The 24,090-nt window shown below is 48.3% G+C and overlaps 1 protein-coding gene across 1 annotated transcript; it reads right to left on the reverse strand.

The window, feature by feature from the left end:
• Positions 1 to 460: 460 nt before the first annotated feature.
• Positions 461 to 23,451, reverse strand: PIK3R5 (phosphoinositide-3-kinase regulatory subunit 5). Its single transcript, XM_026043613.1, has 18 exons — positions 23,349 to 23,451; positions 16,496 to 16,596; positions 15,217 to 15,285; positions 14,242 to 14,380; positions 12,287 to 12,356; positions 11,086 to 11,260; positions 10,378 to 10,531; positions 9,557 to 9,640; positions 7,924 to 8,671; positions 7,332 to 7,485; positions 7,015 to 7,140; positions 6,596 to 6,721; positions 5,658 to 5,751; positions 4,617 to 4,693; positions 4,260 to 4,353; positions 3,189 to 3,271; positions 2,516 to 2,625; positions 461 to 1,485 (listed from the first exon to the last, which is right to left on the reverse strand). Exons 1-18 carry the CDS (start codon positions 23,443 to 23,445, stop codon positions 1,344 to 1,346), a joined length of 2,643 nt encoding a protein of 880 aa, XP_025899398.1. The 5' UTR covers positions 23,446 to 23,451; the 3' UTR covers positions 461 to 1,343.
• Positions 23,452 to 24,090: the final 639 nt, after the last annotated feature.

The following is a 24,090-nucleotide window of genomic DNA, read 5'->3' on the forward strand; positions in this document are numbered from 1 at the left end:
GTCTCCATGGCTGCCAGCTGCCTCCCAGCATCCTGGCAGTCCAGAGGACATTTCCAGCCACTTCCCAGGACGAATGTGTCCTCAGCATTGGGATCTTTTTTGCCTGTATCAGACTGTACAGACATGCTCCTCTGCCAGTCATCATTAGTGCAACTATTGAGAAACAGCTTTTGAACTAAGAAACTAGGCAAGACTCTTCCTACTTCTTTTATTGCTCCTGGAGTCAGAATACCTCTAAACACCCCCAACTATTGCACCTTTCTGTACCTACAGCCTTGTAGATAGGATGGGGGAAGGGGCAGGAGGGGGAATGCCTCTCTTTGCAGGGGAGAGGGGAGCTCAAATGGTATTGCTGCTTCAAGTGTCACTAGTGTTTTTGTGGCTAGGTCCTTCTCAACCAAAGTTGCCTACCCAGGTGAATTCAAGGCAATCTGAGTGGTTTCCTCTGCACTTCCTTCCCTCCTCTGAGTTTAAGCACAGCTCCTTCCACATTTCAAGCAACTATTGAGGATCCTACACTTGCTATGTCTCTATCTTTCAGTGCTGGGGAGCAGACCACAAGAGCATGGGCCAAAAAGGGATTTCATCCCCTTCTGGATAAGCTCTCAAAGTCTGCAAAAATTGGAAGTCCATCTCCTGCAGGTCTTGGACTTACAGTAAACACATGTGTGCATGACAAGTCATCATTGCACTAGTATAGCCTATTGCACTGGATTCATCAAAACACAAACAGCAGCACTTCCTGGGCCTCAGCTAGGTCCATCTATACCCAATACCTGAGTTTTGCAATTTAAAACAATTTAAACCTTTGAGAAAGGTTCTCAACCTATTCCCATCCTAAGAACTGTTCTGAGAGTCTCAAGACTTCTTAGAAGTGGAATGTCAGCAGGACATTCATAACCACTAGAACCATTCAGCCAAGGCTGAATTTCCATTTCCCACAGTGCCTGATGAAGAACTCCATTCAGATGATGCTGGCTTTGCAATCACTTGAGTACAGCCACAGCACCATTCGCTGGCAGGGAAATAGCATTGCCCTTGTCTTGTCATCTCTAACCAGATGTTGGCAGTCTGCTGAAGTATGTGCACATCTCAAGGAAACTGCTTCCCTTGCATTGCCAAGGAACCCTTACAGGTATGAGAGCATGACACTAAAGTACCCATTTGCTAAGGGCAATGTAAGCACAGACCAGGAGCAACTCACACTAATGCTTTGAGCTTTAGGATATCTTAAACGAGAATGTTAGGTCTCCAACCCAAACTAGTACAGCCAGATTCCTCTTCCTGTGGCTATTTTGGTGTGTTGCAAGTGAGCGTGAGAAGGAACAGGGTCTCTGGTCCCTCTATGGCAGTGCTCCACTGAAGGTGGCAATGGGTAAGCACAGAAGAGAAGGAAACTCAGAGGGATCCTGGGGAGGCAAAGAGGATGTTCTCAGTGCAAGGGAATCACTGTCTCTCGGTCTGTAGCACACAGAGATCTCACACCTGCAGGGAGAAGAAAAAAAAAAAAAAAAAAAAAAAAAAGATATTGCTAGGATATGTGAGAACCACAGGCCTTGTATGCACCAGCAACATCATCAAGCAAAGAGGAATCAGTTCACTGTAACAGGACTGGTATTTGCATACTGAGAGTTCAGGTTTCTTTAAGTTGGCTTAGACTGAGACCTTCCATACAAAAAGAAAAAACATCCATACAGAGTAATCTCTGAAATCCATTGGGAAAAATTGGAACTTTTGCATCCTCAAGATTTAGGGAAGACAGAATAACTGTTTTTTCTTTTTTTTTTTTTTTATTCAACTCTCACATTTGCCTCATAGGTTGGGCAAAAAAAAATTAAAAAAAAATCTTCAGATGTAAGAATTTAAGAACAAAAACTTATTTAATAAATAATCTCTTCTACATTGTATAGCCAGTGTAACCTTGTAGGGCTCTGCTGTCCCCAAGGAGTGCATTAAAAAGTTTAGAGACTGTAAAGGCTAATGGATTAACTGGTTTGACCCTTTTCTGCCCATGGACGTATGTTGCCTCTGATGATTTTCCAAACCCTATTCCTAGTCAGATACCTTCATGCTTTGGGGATACCACTAAAAGATGGAGAGGCAAATGAACAGTTCTTGCCCCCCTCTACCCCAATCTGTGAATATCACAATTCTTTCTAAAAGGTATGCTAAAGGTGATGGAGCACCCCAATGAAGTTTGGAAGTTGACAGTTCTGTTTATGTTTCCAGATATCTCTGAAATGGAATCCATATCTCACTAATACTGCATGGGTTTCCTCTGATTTTCAGTTGGTCTTGCTGGAAGAGCTGTCTTCACTAAACTGATCAGTGGACCACCCTTTAGACCGCCCCAGCTGGTCATAAAGGTAAACTATTGCCAGGATCCGAACAGGACCATCCAACCACTCTGAGTTCAGTTTTACTACGCAGCTTGAAATTGCATGACCCAGCTCAGCCACCCCAGTGCTCACCACGGTGCTCAGGACCATGCAGCCAGCCAAACTGGAGGTCCTACCTGGTTACACTCTGCAGAATCTTCTGCTCATCCTGGTCCAAACACACGGCAAAGGAGGACTGGATACCGATAATCTGCACCTTGTCTACTTTTATCTGGGACACACTGATCTGAAGAGAGAAAAAGTACCCAAGTGAGGGAACTCACAAGGCTCTGCAGGTAAGGAGAGCAGGGGAAATTGTTATGCAGAAAGTGCTAGATGTTTGCAAGACAAGATTTGGCTGAGGAAAGGCAATGGCATAGGCTTAGAAAGGTGAGAATCCCTGGCTGAGGCAGAAATGATCCTTTTTATCTCTAAGGTCAGAAGAGTCCTTTCTTGCTGCTCTGACAGCAGCACTGGCATAACCCCTTTACTTCTTGTAACTATGTTACATGATGGCCTTTTTGGTGATCCAGTTTCCAAATTCTGGGACTGACGTTGCTTCTACAAGGGAACAAGCCTGTTCCAACCTCCAGAGACTGGGCAGCTGAGATGCTCCCGCTGCAAGCCCTGCAGGAGAAGTAACCTGCTTTCACACATTGCTAGCCCTGTAAGTTAAGACTGAAGTCCAGTGGCACCTGGTCCACCAAGGAGTTACTGACCACTTCCAGGGTCTCCAAACACCATCTCCCGCCATACCTCCCTCATGTAACCTCTAATTACCAAATGTAAAAACTTCATAATTTGAGTTACCTGATTGAAACATTTCTTGGATTTAGAGTTTTGCCTTTTGACCACCTCAGTCATGGTTAAATTGAGACACTCTGTTTTTGAGGCTGTAACAAAAGGAAACTGTTAGTATTGAGGCTTCACTGGTGGGATACAGAGAGTTTCTTCCACCCCTTAAAGCATCCCAGAATGGGCCTGTCTCAGCCAGACCTCTCCACTATCAGGTAAAAGCACTTGGATAGAGTGAGAATAGTCAACATGTTGAATTCAGCAGCTCCCAGTGCTGAGCTTGGAGGCATTAACTGTCTTGGGTCAGTGACAGCCTTCATGTACGCCCCAATCTAACAAATATACTTTCCAGTCTTCCTTTCCCCGGGCCAGCTCACATAGGGGAAAGTCAACTCAGAGACAGGGGTAAACTGGGGCTTATGAAATAATCTCAGACAGCTTTCTAAACATAGCAGCACAGGACCTTTAACTATACAAGGACCTAAAGAGGAGAAGAATCATTTCCCCTTTGCCAGGAGGAAATTCTAGCGGCTATCATGGTACCATGGCCATTGCTGCAGCCCACCTAGAGATCCTTTTTCATGTCTGGAATTACAGTGACATTCTGTGGTCAAACTAGTGAGGATGGAAATGCTCATTCAAAAAAAAAAAAAAAAAAAAAAAAAAAAAACCCATACCACCAGGTTTCTCTTCAAATGAAAATTAATAAAGGAGAAGCTTCTCTCTGGTGTGAGCTGTCTTTTACTATATAGGTGTTGTTCTGGAAAGCACCACTCTCCAGTGACTACCCCTCTGCTTGCACAGCCCCAGTCCCTTTCCTGCTAGACATCCGACACAGTTAAACAATTCCCTGACTGGAAGCTTCAGGATAAGGGGAAATCAAATTCTCTTCTTCTGTGAAGTGCTGCTAAGAAAGAGTTAGGGAATACAATATCCATTGCCACAGGGAACCCTAAGCAGCTACCACGTCTTCTGCACACCGCACATTCCTGCTTTGCTCCAGTGAGTAGGTCCTTGCTCTCCTCTCACTCTGCCAACCCCTCCCATTGCTCCCTATGCAAAGCCACAAAGGACATCTGGACCCACCTAGTTCTTCATACTTCTTGCAGGCTTTGCTGAGGTTCACAGATGTGCAGACCTTCTCAACATCATTCCAATGACTTCTTCCACTGACAGCTGTCTGCAGGGACCAAACAAGGCCTGTGAGATGCCACCTTCCTCTATATTACCCTACCTCCCCATCCCTCACCCTTTGGCTGGACTAGCTCAGATCTGGATCTGAGACAAAGTTTGGTTCATGTGGCCCCAATTCAGATTCTCCCAGCACACTCTCAGCATCTGCACGCCACAGCCTCAGCTAAGATCCTAGCTGAGGGGCATGTTTGCACAGCCTTGAAATGGTGTCCTGCCACGTTTGTCTTTGCACAGGTCCTGTGGACTCACCTTGCTGTAGGCAATTTGTAGTGTTAATGGGATTGCTTCTCTGTCTCCATCTATACCCAGCCTTTTGCTGCCGGGACCTGCACAAAACAAGGAGCAAATGTCACTTAGTGGCCTTTTATCCCCATTCTTCCGTGGGCTACTGCTACAACAGGGCACTTGGTAGCTACAGAAAGGGAAAAATTCCCAGTTTGCTGAATACAGCTAAAGAATGAAAAGGCAAAAAGAAAAGGTGGCTTGAAAGCTGCCACAAAACAATTAATCCAGCACAGCACAACAAGCAGCTTTGCAAAACTGACAGCAGTGCCGGCCAAGCTGCTGCCGTGGGGTTAGTACTCCAAGGAATACACAAAGCAATAAAAGGCTGCATTTCTAAACAAGTTCCCTTTTATCCGGGGCATATTTGTGCCCACAATAGATTAGCCTTGAAATTCTGTGGCCAACACTTAATAATGCTTTTTCCTGGATATTTTTTTTTTTCAGATGCAAAATGGTGTTTTTCAGACAAGCCAAAGGAAGAAGCAGACAGAAAAGATTGGTAGGTTCATGACCTATTTCAAAGAAATCTTGGACAAGTCTACATTTTGAAGGTGTAGAGTGGTAACACTTTATATGCAGGATATTTTACAATCTCTGTTTAGAATGACAAGGAGATATTTCAGAAAAGCAATCGGTTAAAAAAATAAATGACATATTTAAATGCAGGATGTTAGATGACCACAAGATGTCTCTGCAAGCTGTACTACACCAGAAGGCATGTGGTCTTTACTAAGCTAGAAGAGATCTGGAAACCAGGCTGCAGGCTAATACTTCGGTAATTACTTCTCCTGTCTCTAATAATTTCGTGGATTTTTACTTTAAGGATGGCACTGGACTGAAGACTCCAGGTGTGTGCAAAAAAGCATTGAAGCTCACCAAAGGTGCTGGACAAGCTCCCTGCAGCCTCTCCAAGGAGTTGCTCCCTTCACCTCCCAGCCTGGCTGAATCACCCACCTCTGTTTCAGATCTGTTGTTGCAGAAGCACAATGGGAGTTAGCCACAAACCTGATGCCTTGATGGCCCGTGTTGCAGCTGAGTGGCCCAGCTCGAGGGAGTGGATGAAGACTTCAGTCATCTTCTCCCCGCCCATGAAAGTGAGCTGCCAGTGGAAGAAGATAGGAGATGTGACAGTGAGAGACACGCCTCCCGTTTCCCCTCCACCCCTCAAAGAGACAAACATGGGGGTCTGACCCACATTGGGTGATGTTCATCCCTCAAACTCCTCACAGCAAGAAAGAGGTTGCTTTGGGCAAAAACATTTGTGTTTTCTTCAGCCAAGTGAAAATAGACAATTTACAAAAAACTCCTCAATACTCTGAAGGGGGAAAATATGATAAGTCTAGCAGTAGAGTCCAGGCATCACTCTGGGTAACACAAATCCCAGCCTCAGAACTTACACTGTATAGGTAGCAATTCTGCTGCCAACACTACTGCAACACGTCTAGCACTGCAGCATCAATGTGATCATTATGGCTTTGAAGTCACATTGCAGTTAAACCTTCCCCACCGTGCCTGTGAACACTACAAGGGCTCAAAAATGGGCTGCACAAAAACTGTTTGTTTGTTTTGCCCCAGAAGGGAGAGCACAGGAGGACGGTGCCTGACCTGTTGGCACTGATAAGAGTCACTTGTGTGATGGGGAAATATGTTTGGATGGAAAACTGTGTGCCATGAATTGACTGAACAGGAGTAAGCCAGAGGCCTGGGTGCCATGTCAGCCATTATGTTGGAGAATGACCAGGCAGTCCTGGCAGATGCTGCTGGCTCAGAGAGTTTAGCCAGGGCTTTTCAGGCTAATCCAGAGCCACCCATAACACTTAATCACTGAGACAGAAGCACCAACCAAAAAGCCCGAACTCCTTTACAGGTGGTGCTGAGTTGGTCATAGAACAGAAGATTCTTCTTTCCCCTTATCTGAGACAGGGCTGAGCAACTTCCCCTACCTCCGTCTGGTAGAGCTGCAGCATCACAGGGCGCATGGCAAAGCGGCAGTAGTAGAGAATCATATCAGCCAGGATGGGCAGCTGCTCCCTGGAGTCCTCCTGAGGATCAGGCTCTGGCTTGGCAGACTGCAATGGCAGGGGCAAGTGCATGAGCTGCCATCATGCTGGTCACATCTAACCATAACCCAGCACCACAAACAGCCCACTCCATCATGCTGGGAACAGAAACCTTTCTCGTGACTCCAAATGACCAGGGACCACCCCATATCCATCCCATATCCCACTGTACAGGATATGGTCAGTGGTTTGGTGGCCTAGTGCTCACCTAGGATGCTTCCTGCTCAGCTCCACCATACAACAGGGAAGAAGGAAGCCAAGAAGGACAGACACTAGACCGTACTATGTGGCCAGGCACATACCTGACAGAGAACATCCATGGGCAAGCTCATCAGACCAAGGATGTTACGCTCATACCACGGGTCCAACATCCCAATGTAGTGAGAGATGTCATTGGTGCTAGTCTCCGCCTTGTCCAATGCAGGCTCCTGAAATAAGGCAAACCAGGGTCATTCTGGAGTTCTCCCACGAACAGAGCAGTAAGTGCTGCTCTTCTCCCCTCACTCAAGAAGACACACCAGCGTTCTCCTGAAGCTGCCCCATTGGTCTTTGAGCTCCACACAGCCACTCTAGGGCTGCAGCAAGCCGAGCATGAGCCTGCAGCAGGCAGGACACCTACCACCTGTGCTGAGCTTCGGAAATGCAGGTCCCCTGGGGAGGTGGGAGGATGCATCAGTGGGGCCAATGGGAAAAGGCAGTTCCTCTTCACAGGGACGTAGTAAAACTGCAGCTTGAAGTATCTTGTCAGCAAGGGGCAGGTGCTTTCTTTTAGCCTAGATCAAGGTAGGAGAGGACTGGATGAGCAAACACTCCAACATATCCAGGGAAAGCAGGGTATGATGTGTAGAATTAGATCCCACTGATAGCCTGAGGATCCTTCCCCACTCCCAGAGCAATATAGTGAGGGAATGAAAAGAGAATACAAGATCTACAGATAGGAACTCTATTTTTGCCACACTTTTGCATGGCATTTCCACAACTGCATCATGGAGATTCAGTGCCAGTGCCATGTGGTGGCAAATGCCCCTGATGCCTCCACTCCTGGACAACAGCAGCCAGATGTCCCTCTGCCGTGCCACACTGCACTGGGGAACTCTAGCTAACTATGGCAGATGCAGGGGCCACAGCAAAAAGCCCCATGTGATGGCACCTCAGCACCACACATCCATTAGCCAAGGCATGCTGGCATCCACAGCCAGGTCCCAACTCACCTGAGGTTGCTGTAGGCCCGGGCCACTTTCCCTGAGATGCGGTCAGAGCCAAAGACCACGACGCGCAGTGTAGATATCTTTGTGTCCTCATCATAGCTGAGGAAAGGCCGGCGGTGGAGGCTCAAATGTTGTGGCACATAGTGCGCTGGGAGCCGCTGGCTTAGGATGTGCTGGGGCAGCGAATGAGCTCGCCGTGAACGGGTCAGGATATGGTGCTTGGCTTCAGGGTTACACAGGCTCTCGGCCCGGCGCAGGGGCAGCGAGAGTGAGCCCGTGTCTGAGCAGTCCTTCAGCTCTCTCCTCAAGACCAGTTGACTTTTGCTCTTGAAGAGTTTGTAGATCTTGTTGGTCAGTGTGTGCCTGTGTTTGTTGCGGGTCTTCTCCATCTTGAGCTCTGGTCTTCCCATCATGTCCAGAGAGCTCTCATCACTGTCTTCTGCATAGCCGCTGTCCATGCAGTCCTTGAGGCTGGAGACAAAAGACCTCAAGGACTTCTTGGAGACGACTGTCAGCTCTGAGATGGAGTCCTTGGAAGTAGTGAAAAGGGGCACTGGTGAGTGCTTCGATTCTTCCTCCGATAGCGCTGAGTATACAGAGTCTTTAGAAATGGCAGAGATGGGGGAAAGCAGTGAGTCTCTTTCTGGAGAACAGCCATCAATTTCCACCTCCTCCTCTTCCTCCTCCTCATTCTCTGAGACCAGGGGCTCAACAATGTGGCACTCTTTGCTGAGGATGTCATTGAGGATATCTGAAAGGCAACAGAGAGATGAGGTCTAATGTGGACTCCAGTACCACCAAGAGACTCCATTGTAGCTATTAAAGATGTAAATAGTGCATTGACATCCCTGACATTTACCTGGAGATGTCTACCCTAGTGCAGGCTGGCCAGTGCTGTCTCTAATGCTAAGCATTTTTTAAACAAAGAACTAAATCTCTATGCTTTGACAACACTTTTAGATTCCCACAAGGTGCTCAAACTTGATGACAAAACAAAATGCATTTCTTCCTTTGAAATCACATTCTGTTTGTGTTCTCAAAAACCCGAGTGCAAACAACAGTTTGGGCTTTGCTTCCTTCTTACTCAGATTTCACAATGCTCCATATGTCCGATACATGTTTACCCAGGGAGCAGGGGGGAAGCAAGGTATTTCAATAAACAAGCCAAAACTCAATGGTCAGACACAGAGAACAAGATATTGCCCCACTGTGGACCACTTCACATCAAGGCCATCCTACCAGCAAAGTGCAAACCAGAGCTCCATTTTAGCTTGTTGGGGCCAGCAGGCAACAAACCTTCACAGGAAAAGAAAAGATCTTCCAGGAATAAGGAACTTAAACCAAACAGCATGGCAAAAAGGGAAGTCATCACTTCCCCTGCAAAACTGCTGTGGCAGGTCCAAGAGCATGAAGAATCACCAACTTGGACATTAAAAAAAGCCTCCTCAGTTATCCTTGTTGTAGGAATGGTGGAAGGACTGTAATGTTTTACAGGTCTTAAGAGCACGAAATCCTCCCTCATCAACGCGAATGGGTTTCTCTCAGGACTTGGCTGGGAGGTACAGTGCTGCCCACCCATGCTGACCCACTGTCACCCCTGGGGTTCCCAGGACAGCCTGCTCACTTCTCAGCTTACCGAAGTTATCCTGATCCCAGCTGTAAGTGTAACAGCGAGCTGGAGGGATGGGGATGGTGTGGAGTTTGCAGGGCTGGGCCTCACCTGGGAAGGCAGAGGAGGAAAAGAGAGGTTAGTTTGCAGGGACCCTCCTTGTCATGGAGACCTTGTGCCAGACCACAAATCCCTCCACTGCTCTGCCTTCTTCCTCCACATCCCTGGGTCTGCCTGTTGGGGATGACGGGAGATGTTTCTCCTCCCAAAGCAAATCTAATGCCCTTGTATGGGCCTAAGCTAGACCCTTCCTGCCCCCAAGCAGAGGGCATGAGGCGCCGAAACTGGTCTCAAGCTTGACCCCTCCAAACAACCTTCCTACCAGGAGCAATCAACCCCAGGGCCAACAGTGGCCCGAGGCAGATGTTGTTCACCCTAAATATGTCAAATATCTGGCAATCTGGGCCACATTGCTGCCGTTACTCAGGAGCACCAAGATGAGATGAGCTTGAGGACAGAGGCACATCTGGCAACTTTAAGAGCCTCAGTCCAGGCTGCCTGCAGACCCAGGAGGATATCACTGCTACAACCAATTTCTGATTGAGCGTTTTTATCTCACCCACAAAGGTGGGAGATTTTTTTTGTGTTTGTTTTACTGAAAGATGAGAAATGATTTCTGGCTTATTGTGTGGGCAGAAAATAGGACCTGGGTTCTTCTGTTGTGCAAGATTGAAACTCTGTACAAAACAGGATTTCACACTTCAAAGGGCTAGCTCCTTACACCCGCAAAACAGAGCTGCTCAGCATCTGTGTGCAGGCTGGTAGCTGGGAAGAGGTGACGTGCTTACCCGCGATGGCAGGGAAGACTGCGGCTCCAGTGAGCTCTCGCAGAGCAGACTGCAGCTGCTCCCGTGCCCGGGTGGGCTCACTGCTTGCAGCTGCAGCCTCCTGGGCCTCTGCAGCACTGGCGTAGATCTCAGAGAGCTCTTCCAGTGACTTGGACTGAAGAGGGGAGAGAGACAAGAAGAGAGATCACATGGGTCCCTCTGCAAAGCTAAACACAGCTCTCTGGGGCCATCACTAGGTCCTGCTAGGTAGATCTGGCCTCCCTCTACTACCTCCTGCCCTCTCTTGGATAGCTCCCCCAAAACTTCTGCAAAGAAAGAGCTTTTAGATATACCTAGGAGGTAAGTTTTCACCCTCCACAAACATCGAAGTGACCGAATGAAAACTTAGGCTCTATTTCAAATCTCTACATAGAGACAGAGAAGGGAATAAAGCAGTACCAGGGCAGGATACCCCCTCTCCACACAGAAGCATAGAGCTCAGGTTTTGATGTATGTTTTTTTTCACAATGAGAGCTATTAAAGCACACTTGTTTGGTGATTGAATACTATTTTGGTCCGATATATGCCAGCACACAAGCACTTCCTGATCCCTTGCAAGGTCCCACAGCCCACAAGGCTCATCTTTGCAAAGTGCACCGAGTCCGTCCCAACAAGCATCAGGTATGGGTCGCACCATCCACTGGCCCATAGGCATGGGGCAGGGCCTACCTTCAGGAGGTGCCGCAGGCTGCCCAGGTCACAATGGGTGCCGAAGTTGGCTTGGTAGAGGTGCTCCAGCAATACAAGGAGTGTGGCGTGCCGCGATGGCTCAGGGCAGCTCAGCCTCTCGGCAATGGAGAGGAACTCACTCTGCACCTCTGAGCGGTTGAGCAGCAGCACAGTGCTAGGGATGGAGAAGATAGTGGTTATCTGGGCAGGGGCTGGCATGACACTTGGGGGCACGAGAAGACACTAGATGGCAGTGTCCTCTTACGGTGGTGGCAGATGGACTCCAGCTCTCTGCAGGGGTGCCAATGTGCCACAAAGGCCTCATCCTCTGCGTAGGGACAGCCCGTGTCATTTGCTGCGCTGGTGATACCTCCACTCTTGCAGCTGTTCAAGCTGTCCCGAACAGCACAAGCTCCAGGCAGCTCTCCAAGCATGATAGACCACAAAAGTGTCCACCCAAGACAGCACTGCTTCTGAGCTTTAAGGTGCTGTGAAGATTTACGCTAGTTGAAGGACTGTGCTCGCAGCAGTGAGATCGTGAAGATGTCATTCACAGGATGTTGACAGCAGCTTGGTTATCATGCCCAAGACAGGGAGGCTTTAGAGGAAGCTGATGTGTGTTTGCTTCTAGCTCATGGAATGGGCACAAGCTCTCCAAGGTTCAACATTGCGTATAGCTATATCCTGGTTTTCCAGATTTTCACACTGATACAGCCACTAAGGTTGCACTTGCATCAGCACAACTGTGTGGAATGGCTCGGCTCTATCAGGAAAGCACCGTGCCTGTATGAACGAGCAAAACTGCCTTCTTGCCCAGAGCAGAGGGGTTGCATGAAAAGTACCCTACCCCAGGCAGGGCACCCACAGCCTGGCCTCATTTCCCTATTTGCAAATGAGGAATGCTGGCAGGAAGAAAGGTTCAGCCTTTAAACAGGGTACAAAGTTTGGTCGCGTGCAGAACTGCAAGGCTTTAGTGAACCAAATATTAAGCCCTGGCACTGCCACAGCTGGAGGAAGGTTGTATTTCACCCCTTCAAACTTGTTGGCATCTACCACTACCTTTGAGAAGCTGCTGGCTGCAGCTCACTCCTGCTTTTTGATTAAGGTTAGCTGGGGAAAAGCAGCCCACACCAGCAGAGAGACTGCAGGGAGCAATTCAAGCAGTGGCCAGAGAGCTCAGCCCAGCTCTGACCATACTTACATGGTGGAGCTCTGGTAGCTCTTCATGGGCAGCCCCTGCTCTGTCCTCACTAGCCTCTGGAATGATATCCCTGTGGGAGAGAAAAGAGGACATGAGAGATGGCAACCAGAGGAGGACTTACTGTCCCCAAACTCTGCCTGAGGTTGGCAATCACTCTCCTCCAGCTGGCGCAAATCCTGCTGGTGAAGCTAGAGAAGGTGCTGGAGCAGGAACAGATTGAGCCATGAGTGAGGGAGTGTTAGAGGAAAGGCTGGAAACACAAGAGACAGATGGAGGTGATGGGAGAGTAAGCAGAGGGCAAGAAGGGAGAGCTGCCCAAACCTCTGTGGCTGGGCAATAACAACGAAGTCTCTTTCAACCCAAAAAGACAGAGAGACCAGGTGCATCTTTGAAACACAGATCTCCAAAAGATCCTATGATATCATCATGGTCCAGCACCCCTTATTGCCAGAGTCCAGACTGTGCAGCTGCTTACAGCCCCAGGAAGAGAGTCCACAGACACTCAGGACCCCAGTGTGCCCAGCTTCAGCTCCCCTGATGGGGACTTCCTTGGGTTGCAGTTGCCTTTAGCACTCTTTTCTCGGCAGAAAGCTCAGGCCTACCATGCAGATAATACCTATAGCATCCCTGACCAAGACCAATAGCTGCTTGTTCTTAGTTAATATTTACTCATATCTCAATAAAAAGCTTTGGCTTTAGTTTTGTGGCAGATCACAGATCCTATGGAAGAAGGATAGGAGATGCCAGGCTGACTTTCAGCAAAGGCTGAGCTCAGCTGGTAGGGAAAAGCAGTGGCCAGTGAGTAGCACTGCTCTTCCCTGGCACTATAACACCTCCCACACCATGATTTTTGGCAGGGCAGGGAAACCTCCCATGTTTGTAGGAAAGGAAAAGGTAGTGGATCAAAATCCCTAGTGTAAGCTGCCCTGCACATCAGCAACAGCATGACAAGAGCTGCATATAGCAAAACCCTCATAGCACTGATGTTTTCCCAGCAGTGCTTGAACAGCCACAGCGGCTCTCACAGCAATAAGTGATGAGGAAGAAGTGGTGATGCTTGCACATCACCAGCTTGGCAATAGTTGGGCATGTCCCCACCTTCGAAGCAGACACAGCACGGACCCCGGTCATATTCAGGCCATGCCCTCATCTCCATGGGACATTGCTGCAGGACTAGGGTGGTGTCCCCATGTTGCATGCCCTGCCAGCAGCATGGCACAGTATTGCTGCCAGCCGGTGCATCCGTGTGTGCTCTCTTAAGTCCTACTCAGAGCAAGTCACGGTGTCACAGCCCCATGTATGGATTAAACAAGGGTTGAAATCTGCTCTATTTGTGTAATGACTCTGCACGAGCCATCAAAAGATGGGAAGATTAGGAGGAAGGGCTTTTTGGAAATAATTGGAATTGCTGCTCCACTGAGAACAACAGGACACATCCACAAGGAATCCTTAATTAGGAGCAGTACAGCTGCTGGCGATAGATGTGCCCAAAGCCATTTCACAAGGTAGCGTCTCTGCTATAAAGAAACAGCTGGGGAGTTCCTCAGACTCTATGAAAATTTCCATGCAACAGTAGGCACAAAGGCTAAAGCCACCTTGATGCGTGTGAATGGAGCCACTGTTATTACCCCAATTACACACTAAGTCACTGAGCATTTTCAACAAAACCCAGGGCAGGCGGAAGGAGCCAGCACATGCTTTGCCATGAAAAAGACCCACCAGACCGAAAGGGAGCTAGAAGGCAATAACTCTCTTTGCTAATCCATACAGGTCCGACAGTTCTAGGATGCTCCCACTACCTTGCAAGCAAGATAACCCCTGAAAAGACACCCCAGCAGTCCAGCTCTGCTCCTCCAGAGAAGTCCTCAGCTCCTCACTATAGTATCCCAAGGGAAAAGTCATGTCAGCAACACAGTTGCTGCGGGGTGGGAGCATGTGGACAGGTTGCTTCTTACCCGGGGCCTTGAGCTCATCGCTGATGAAGGTGAGCAGCTCACGGAAGATATCACAGTAGGGCACAGGCCAGGTGAGGAAGTTGTGGTAGATGCTGACAGCCTTCAGGAGCAGGTCAGAGCTTGGAGGGAAGTGAGGAGCCTGTCGAGAATAGGGTGGGGGAACACAGATAGGAACAGAGCAAGGACCCGGGCATTGATGTCTGAGCCTCCACCACCCTCAACCTCTCTTCCCAGAGATGACCAGGCAGTCACCACACAAGAAAGTGAGAGACTGGAAGTAAGACAAGAAGGACTAGATCATAAGTTTGCCATGGAACAGCCTGTCCTATTCCAAGGAAGGGTCAAAGAAACCTCATTTGGCAAAGCTACAAAAAGGCTTCATCCTTTCTGTACCTCTCAACCTCTGTGCTTGGCTCATGTGCCAAAGTCAGGGAGTTTTTCCTGATTAAATATATCTTTTTTTGTTTGTTTGATTTTGGACAATCAAAGATGAATCTCATTAAAGCTTGTGCTTTTGCAAGATCTGGCAGCAATGATTTCCTTGGAATAATGAGGCATTGTGCTAATAATAATAGTAAAAAAAAAAAGCTTCCTGTGAAAGCTTGGCTCCCTCTTTTCATTAGAATTGCATGTGTATTTTGCACAATTGTAAGGGGCAATGAAAAATTTGCCTTCTCCAGAGAGAAGTATTGTCCAAGTCTTTCAGAAAGATCCATCTTTAAATACAAAGATTAAAAAAAAAGGGAGCTCGCTTTCTTTCACCTCTCACAGCTTGCACATCAGTTGCCTAGTTTTAATCCCTGTAGATTTGCACAAAATCTTTTTTAGCGATGACTTGATCAAAGCAGACTTGGATCTTTCAGATGAAAACCATTCTAATTTACATAATAGCACTACTCAAGTCCTCCAGGGCCCCAGCACCAGTGTCCTCTGGGCACCAGGGGCTAAGCCACCTTCAGCAGCATCAATACTTACATATAAGACTGCATAGTAGAAAAGCAGAGCCAGAGGGGTTACAAGATCATAGTTGCACTTCTCCTGGACCTGTAGGAAAGAGTCAAGGGGAGAAAGATGAGTGTCACTCCAATGCTTGCTCCAAGATGCTGGGCTGTAGCCAATACCATCACCAAGTACCCAACCCTGGAGCACCACATCCCCATTGACCTTTGCTCAGTTGTATGTTTGACCCTCAGGCACTTTCAGTCTTTGCAGAGCTGTATGAGGTTTTAGGAAAGTAATTCAAAGTGGGCAGGCTGGGGAGGCAAAGTCAGTAGCACACTGCAAATTGCAGCTTTTTGCCACAGTCTTCACAATATAAAAGTTATTTGAGAGGGATATGGTGAAGAAAATGCTTGCAAACACCATCTCCCCAGCACCAAACACCAGCTCAATTACAGCTGCTAAAAAAAAAGAAAAATCATGTTTGTGAAGGGAGAAAAATAAAGTCATAGTCTTATAAGCTTGCTTGGTTCTTTCTCCCAAATTGCCTTTTGTCCAGACTTCTTTTGAAGTCAGGCAGCTAGACCACCTTCCTTCCACGAGGAATGAAAGGCAATGTTTCCCCCATCACATTAACAGTACCGCAGCATTGGGAGAGCTGCCCACCTTTTCCACATCAAGGGATTCCTCAGAGGTCTTCCCAGGCATGCTGGGATGTGACCCAGACAGGCTCTCCCATCACGTGCCAGGCTCAGGGTGGCTGATCCCAACAATGTTGTGCCTTGCCGCTCCACTCAACCTGCTTTCACTTCCTGGTCGAGCAGAGCTATGCTAGTGTTTCCATGAAAACAACAGGAAACCCTCAGTTTGCTCTGATCTGCACTAGTATCTGATCTGCCGGCTCCATTCATGCAGCTGGGAGGGCCCTGCACAGGTGTCATGAGGACCAGTGTCCCAGCAGCCAGGACACCAAATACTGTGTGGGAAACCCCAGCTTCCTCCCCTAGGATCTGCAGTGCAATCCAAGCAGCAGCTCAGGCTTTCGTTTGCAACCCCTGGAATGTAGGGATCTGCTCTGCCCAAAGCTGACATTGTCCCAAATCCAGGAATAATGGGGGCGAGTGAGATTTCCATTGGATGCGGCAGATCTCCCAGCCTTACCCAGCACCCGTGGGTATCAATAGAGAAACAGCAAAGAGCCAATGCGGTTAATTCACCCACACATCTAATAAATAAACACTGGTGTGGCAGAAGAGTATCTTTGGAGCCAGGATGAAGCCAGGCTTCTGTCTGCTCTCCAGGGCCCCATGCTTACCTCTTTGGCTTTGCTGAGGATTTTCTCCACGAGAATGAGATAGTTTCCAGCATCTCGGCTCACCAACTCCTGGAGGCTCCAGCAGTTCAGGCACAGCCCAGCTAGGAGGGAAACAGAGAGCAGTTGTGATTCATTCCCAGTTGGAGAGGTCCACAGGAGGGAGGCGCAGTGTAAAAGGGTCATGGCAAAGGCACTGCTGCTGCTGGCTTCATCTAGGCCAGCATCACATGTCACCTGCATATCATCCTCCTGTGACTCATGTGACCAAATGCACATAGCTCAGATCAGTGATTGGTCCCCACTGCAAAAATTGAATCATCCAACTTCTTACGCTGCTGCAGGTCTAGAGCAGCAGACAGAGGGATGTGCATGCATGGGTCAGGATGAATGTGCTGCATTCTTCCTGGGACAAGCAAGAAAACTTGCTAGTTCAGGGTCCTAATCTGCTGTACCTGGCCCATATGCTCCAGGGATGTTGCCACAATCCCTGGACCTGCCCCACCACACTCCTAAAAAGACTCAGGACACAGCATGGCTGCAGCAGGGCCACAGGCTTCTGGAGGCATGCTGGAGGTGCAGCTCTCCATCCTTCAGCATCAGCCCCGTCCTGTGGGCGCAGTCACTGAGAAACCAAGGCGAGCTGGAGCAAGATGATCAAATCACTGGCCTATTCCTAGAATTCCCATTTCTCAAGGCTGGGATGCAACTGGTGACCAAGACATGAGGGGTCTCCCAAGGTCTTTGCTCTTCCTGTCTCAGCAGCTTCCCTGGGCCAACCTCCACCCTAACACCTCCTGCATGGCCTTGGAGGAAAGGATCAGAGCAAGGGCCAGCACAGCTCCTCTGCTCAGCTCTGGTCACTCCAGGGGCAGATGCAGCTCTGCAAAGTGAGAAGGAACAAATAACATATCTGCCGGTAACAGAGCAGTCACCTGCCTCAAACTCTGTAAGGATTTTTCCAGACTAAGTAGATTCAATATTGGCATTGCTCAGCTGGCCCATGGCTTCCCCACACTCAGTCAAGGCAAAGTAAAGAGAGGAGAAGCAGAACATCTCTCATTGCAGGGGTGTGGGACTAATGGTCAAAGAAGAAAAATGAATATAATTTCAGTCACATGGCAAGTTAGCAACACCTCCCCACCAGCCTTAAAATGCCACTGAAGTCAACAACACGACAGGTGATACTAATGTCGTGGCTGCAAACACAGTCTCCATGTGTCTCCTCCATGAATATACACTTGCACATCGAGATGTGTTATTGCTTCTGCAGCTCTATGCCTAGCTCACAGTTGAGCAAATAGGGCAGTTGTTATCCCACACAGGACAGCTGCCAGGTAATGTTGAACTTCCAGCAAATTGACTTTTTTCAGGGGAGAAAGATCCTATTGGAAAGTTCCCAAGCAGCCCAGATACACCCAGTTCGGATCTGAAGTGGAACAGCACATACAGCAGCTCCTCCCGCTGCGCAAACATGTACAGCGACACATCTGCCAGCTGACTCATCCATGGCCACCAAATTGGGCAGGGAATGGTCGATAGCAGGCTGTGATTCCATGGCCAAGCACAAGTATGCAAGTAAGACTTAGTACGGTTGCAATCTTTAGTTTTCCTGCAATACTACCTGTATTTTGCTGGGTTTGGGTAAAAACAAAATGCTCTTACCAGGGCCCTGTATTGCTACACGCAGTTGGCAAGGGTACAGCCCCAGCAATTTGCCAGTTTAAATATGCTCTCGCTTTCTTCTGAAATGCTTTGCTCTGCTAACGCAACATAATTGCACAGAAACATGAACCCAGCAGATTGTTCAAGTAAATCAACACTGTCCTCAAGCACAGCATCCTCCAGGGAAAGCCCTGGGAGGCTTTTGTGAAAGCCCCTATCCCAGCAGGAGCGGTCAGGACTAGCAGGAGCATCGCTGAAGAGAGCATTGCCAGGGCACTGTGGACACATCCGTGTGGGCTTGGCACACATTCCACATGGGAGCTGGAGCGACAGGGGGAGCCCAGGTGAGAGCAGTGGGGCTGGATGACATCTCAGTGCATCACCAAATGAGGAGCATGCTGCTTCCTGCACCAGCGCAACCGCAGGCACAAATAGCCCAGCAAGACACAGGCTCTTTCCTTCCTCTCTGCTCTAGCAAGAGGAGAGGAAATTGCAGTGGAGGCTTGCTGAGCCGCACCAGTCCCGGCAGCACAGAGTGGGACGTGCATGTCTGAGCTCCTACATTTGGCAAAGCACTGCTACTCATGCCCCTGAACATCTGAGTCCTGGCTGAAAGCACTCCCCAGTGCAACACAGTACAGCTTAGAAATCCATGGACAAAATTTAAAAAGACCAAGGAGTAAAAGGAAGGGTCTGGTGCCACCAGGCATCAGCCAAGACATCAGCGGGACAGGGACCACAAGGGGAGCTGCCTTCACTCACCACGAAGCCTTCCTGCACACACAGCCTGGGCAGCATCTGTGTCCTGGTGCTGTGAGCAGAACGACTCCCTGGGGACATATTCCCTGGGGCTAGGGTAATAAAGATATTTGGGCCCTGAGTGTGACGCTTTTCCCATGCAGGATGGAGCCATTTCATGCTCTTTGCTTCTGCAGGTGCCTGGAGGGCTGCACCAAACAGCAAGAATGCAGTGGGTGCTGCAGCATCCAGAGGGGATATTTATGAACTGCAACATGGCATCAGTTTTATTCTCAAGGGCCAAAATGGGCCAGGGAGAGAGGGTGGACCAGTGAGAAAACAAATCTAGCAATACATTTTCAAAGTCAATTTCATTTTTTTTCCAGAGAGTGGAATTGCGCACTGGAAATACGCTACTGGTTCCATGTGGAGAAAACCAGCATCATCTCTGCAGTGGGCAGGGACTAGTGGGATGCTCACACTACTGCCGTTCTCTCTCCTGGACTTTGCATTTGCCAGTAATTCTTGCAAAATCAGTTCTTGCCATATTTCCTGAACATCTGGGGATGCTCCTAGAGGTCTCCTTGTAGTCCTTGCAGCAGGGCTGTTGAGGGATGCTCTTGTCCGTCACAGCAGGAACCCTGCTTCCTGTTGCAGTCTCGCTAGTGAGTGGTGCACACTGGAAAACCCTGCCTGGGTGGGGAATGCCTCTGCACACCTCACTGATCAGAGCTGCCAACAAGGCAGGACTATAGCAGAGCAGCCAAGCACCTCCCAGCCCAGGGAAGTGGAAAGCAAAACAGCACAAGCCAAACAAACCAAACCAAGTTGGCTCTATGTTTCCAAGGCAAACGGTCCAGCAAGGAGCATCCTACCACACAATCATAGCTGCCAGAGTCTCGATACACTCATCAAAGGGGAGTTCCAATCCCACACTACCGAGAGCAGCCCTTGTGAATGCACCTCACGCAGGGGACAGGAACAACAGTCCCAGTTTGTCCCATAACAACAGAACTGGGGCAGAAGCACAATGAGGCCTTCGTTATCCCAGGTGCCAAACAAGACCACACGCTACCTTCATCACGAAGCTCAGTGCAGGACACTGTGCTTATTTGTGCAACCTAGGGCTCACCACTACACACCTCTGCTACCTAATCTCAAGAAAAACTTCCCTTTGGGAGCTCAAAACCTTGCAAGGGGAACATGGTGCAGTACCAAGTCTGGGCCCAGTCAGTGCACACAGCAGAGGAGCTCGGGCATGCTCCTTGCTCTCAGTTTGATTGCTATCGGCACAAGCAAGATTACTGCAGGGCACTTGGTGGGAGTGGCAGTAAGTAAAGGGCCCGTGGGCGGCTTCGGAAGGATGAGGCTTGAAGATTCTTTTCTCAGAACTGCACCAAGATGTCCTCTCCTCAATGAGTGACTCCTTCCTGAATTTGGCAGCTGTGGTTGATGTTTCCCCTTTGCTGCTCCGCACAAGGGGCAAGCAGCAGCTCGGAAAAGAAATAACCAAGGTAGTATTTCCCCACCATGAGTGGTGCCCCATGTTGCCAGAGGCAACACAGACCAAGCAGGTGACAAAAAACAAAGGGATGTTATCATTTCCCTAGGCTGTTTCAAGAGGCTCCTCAGAAGGACTGCAAAGGTCTCACCAGCTAAAGGACTTGCTTTGCTGGATCTAGTACTGAGCTCAAGACAGTCTATCCTTGAGGAGTCATTTAGCTGCGAGGTAGAGCAACCCCAGGGAGACTTCTCTGGATCCTGGACAGCAGCTCCTTTGTCCCATGCAGCAGCTTGGCTCACCTGCAGTGGGCTCCCCAGCACCCCTTAGAGCCACATCCACCCTGGGCACCTCTGAGCACTGCCTCCACCTACTCTGAGGTCCATTTGTGAGGACAAGCATTTCTGATGTTCTTTCTTTATCCCAAGAAATGTTGTCAGTGGCCTTGGGATTGGGAGCAGCTCCATGACCCCTCATGGTCTCCCACACAATGAGACCATCACACAATAGCACCAGTATCCTGCTGAGCGTGCTTGGACCTTGACCACAGAAGGGTTGGTTGAGATCATCTAGGTCAACCCCTCTTCCCAGAGGGAGTCACCAAGAGTAGGTTGTACAGGATCATATCCAGACCACTCTTGTATATCTTCAAGGAGAGAGATCAGTGAGGAAACCCATTGCAAGTCTGGTGCAAGGGGCCTCAAAGTCAAAATTTGCTCGACATACTGCTGCTCACATGCCCCATCACCAGCTTTGGGCTGGTGTTACTTAGACCACCATGGGCAGACTCAGAGTGCCAAGCTGTGATTGTGCCATTTCTCCTCCTTGCTAGCTTCACAAACCTCAGCTATTCAGCCACCTATTTCTGCGAGGAGATGATGATATATGGGAAGTGATCACTCAGCCACTCTGGAGCAACCTGCTGTAAAACTATTGTGTAAAAATAAAGCATTAAATTATTCAGAAAATAACAAAATTCTAGTGATGTTCCAATCCAAAAAACTGCAGTCCGCAGTGCATTATTTTACTGTTTAGAAATGATGAAAAGGAGGGAAAAGCAATTAAATTGAAAAATAAAAGTGATATAAGAAGTTAAAAAGCAAAAAGAAGGAGGCTACGGCACAGCTAAAAACAGGATGGAAGGATTCATTAAGGATATGAGGAACAGAAACTTGCTTCAAATAACAGCATAGACCTGATAAAAGACAAGGACAAAACCATTCATAACACAAGAAAGGCAGAAAATTAAAAATATTTCTGTTCTACTTTTGAAAATAAACAGGACGTCTTCTTAGGGGCCATACATAGATATCTCCATTATTCTTTTTCTTCCCAAATCACAATATTTTTGCAATAACAACATATTTCCTACTCCGATTGCAACCGAGTAGGATGTGAGACGGCAGGTTCTCAAAGCAAACCTAAGAGTCAGCAGGATGAGACAACCCACATCCAAGACTAGTAAGATTTGGCTGAGAAAGTCCACCGCAGAGACTGTAAAGAAAAGGTACCCTAAGGCAAGGGACAATGCAGGTATTAACATTGCATTTACCGACAACTACAGAACTCGTCATTTATTGGCTGAAGATTTTTGGAAAGAGCATAAGTGTGGCTGATGAAATGGAACTTCCTGATGTGAAAAATGTCCAAAATTCTCCCCATAATGCCAAGTCACTTTGCAAATCTGCAAAGCTTATGCGAAGTAGACCAAAAGCAGGCTGATAGGTAGTGGAACATAATTTGGAGCAGGGAAGTCACCAGGCTGTTTCTAAGAGAGTCCGCCATCACCTAATTGCAGCCCCACAAGGTCTTACCTTTGCTAATGAGCTAGACAAATTATGAAGAAGTCATTTTCTAAAGGCTGCTCTCATACAAACACCACCAAAGGTCTGGGATTATGTGAGGGTGAAGTTTGTGAGTGACACAGAGATTGATTAATTATAATTACGGGAAGAGGCCAGTTGCAGTGAGGACAATGAAATGCTTGGCAAGGTGGATGCCTTTGAGCATGCACTTTAACAGTGCCAAAAGCAAGGTTGCTCTTCCAAGGAACGGTAACTGTAGGTCACATTTCAGGAACTGCTTCCCATAACATGAAGAAACCAAAAGGACCCAGGAGTTCTGGGTGATGGTAGCAGGTTCCAAGTTCCTGGAGCTACAGGATGGAGACTTGGCACCACTCCTGTGGACATGAGAAAATGAGCCCAAGCAGAGATTACTCCAGTACACGGCAGCAGGTAGGATACTGCTTGCAGCTCTTTTGTGATACGCTTTTATCCACAAGATTAGCCAGGGCTTTAATTGCAGTGTAAAAGTGTGTAAAAGTGCTAGTAGGAGAAAGAGTTGGGGAAATGTCATTTGGAAGGGACTTCTGCTGCACACTGTTGTCTTGCCTTCAGCACCCCGTGCTGAATCCCCTTGCAGGCCTCTGCATAAGGCTCAGGTCCTTAGGACTGACATGGTTTCTGAGCTAGATTTAAATAAGACTGACATAATACTCATTTCTAACAATACAGCAGAGATATTCACATAGGTTTTGGAACATACTTGTATCAAAGCAAAGCAAGGTGAACAGCTAAACCAAAACAGCTTTTCCTCATGGTGAAAAGAGATGTTCCTGATGTAGGAACGACTGGCAGAACGCATAGCATCTCTGTCAGGTCTTTCCCTATACAAAACCTAACACAAATTGTTCAACATCTTGGTAAATCTTCCCACTGCAATGAGAAGCACAGGTAGATGGACTGGACAGGATCCAACTTCTAACTCTGAACTTTGGAAAGGAAAGGAAGAAAAGGCTTCCTCTCCCCCAATAATCCCAGCAGGTCACTCCTAACCAAGTGCTCAGGTACGTTGGTAACACAAGTCAAATGCAAGCAGAGAGGACAGAAGAGCCTGGTCTCGTCCTCTGTCACATAAGTGAGGTTGAACCGGGGCCATCAGGTTACCTACCAGCCCATCTGCTGGAGAGAGCATCTCTGCTAAGCCCGTGTAGACATCTTTCCAGTGCATGATAGATCCTGTCCTCTGTGCACGTAGTGTGCTGCATTTTAATTCATCTCCTAAAGAGAAAGAAAGAAGAGAGTTAGCTCACTGGGCTTTTAGTCAAGAACAAGGAAAAAAGCTCCAAAATATTGCCTTAGTGTAGACAAGATAGCCCAGCTGATGCTCCCTTTCCAGTCCCTAAGCCAACATCAAGCTCTCCTCTGACAGCCATCATCTTCCACTCTGCTCCCAACCATGGCAAAGGTGTATGTTTGTGACTTGAGTGCCACTGAGGCCAAAAGGCTTGCAGTCTCACCACGACATGTCATATACGCATCCATGGCTTCACTGTTCCTGCTGGTGGGATGGAGGAAAGTCCCGCACACACATTTGTGCCAAGGAGTGAATCTTGGTTCAATTTCCATTGATAAAAGCACCACAAGAGACCAGCACTGCAACACTTTGCAATAGGCTTGAGCGGAAAAAGAGACAGAAGACCCCAAGTTCCTACTCTCTGCATTGTATAGAAACCATTTTTAGTGGCTCAGGTCTCCACTGGTGGCGGCTGCAAACCCCAAATGCTAGCCATACAATGGCCAGAATTACTGTGTGATGTTTCCATCACTATTCACCTTGCTGCTGTGCAGCCAACATGAAGAAAAGGTCCAAATGCTCCTCTGGCAATGCAGGAAAATACTGGAGGGGTCAG

The sequence above is a fragment of the Nothoprocta perdicaria genome, unplaced genomic scaffold, assembly GCF_003342845.1.
Source record: "Nothoprocta perdicaria isolate Ctin4 unplaced genomic scaffold, notPer1 scaffold_331, whole genome shotgun sequence".
Lineage (NCBI taxonomy): Eukaryota > Metazoa > Chordata > Aves > Tinamiformes > Tinamidae > Nothoprocta > Nothoprocta perdicaria.

Excerpts from the sequence above, each read along its gene's own strand:
- PIK3R5 (XM_026043613.1), bottom strand. The coding sequence starts at position 23,445 with ATGCAGCACACTACGTGCACAGAGGACAGGATCTATCATGCACTGGAA. Across the intron at positions 11,261-12,286 it reads AGCTACCAGAGCTCCACCAT|CACTGTGCTGCTGCTCAACC; the intron begins GTAAGTATGGTC and ends CTCCATCCCTAG. Across the intron at positions 3,272-4,259 it reads CAAGAAGTATGAAGAACTAG|CCTCAAAAACAGAGTGTCTC; the intron begins GTGGGTCCAGAT and ends CTTTTGTTACAG.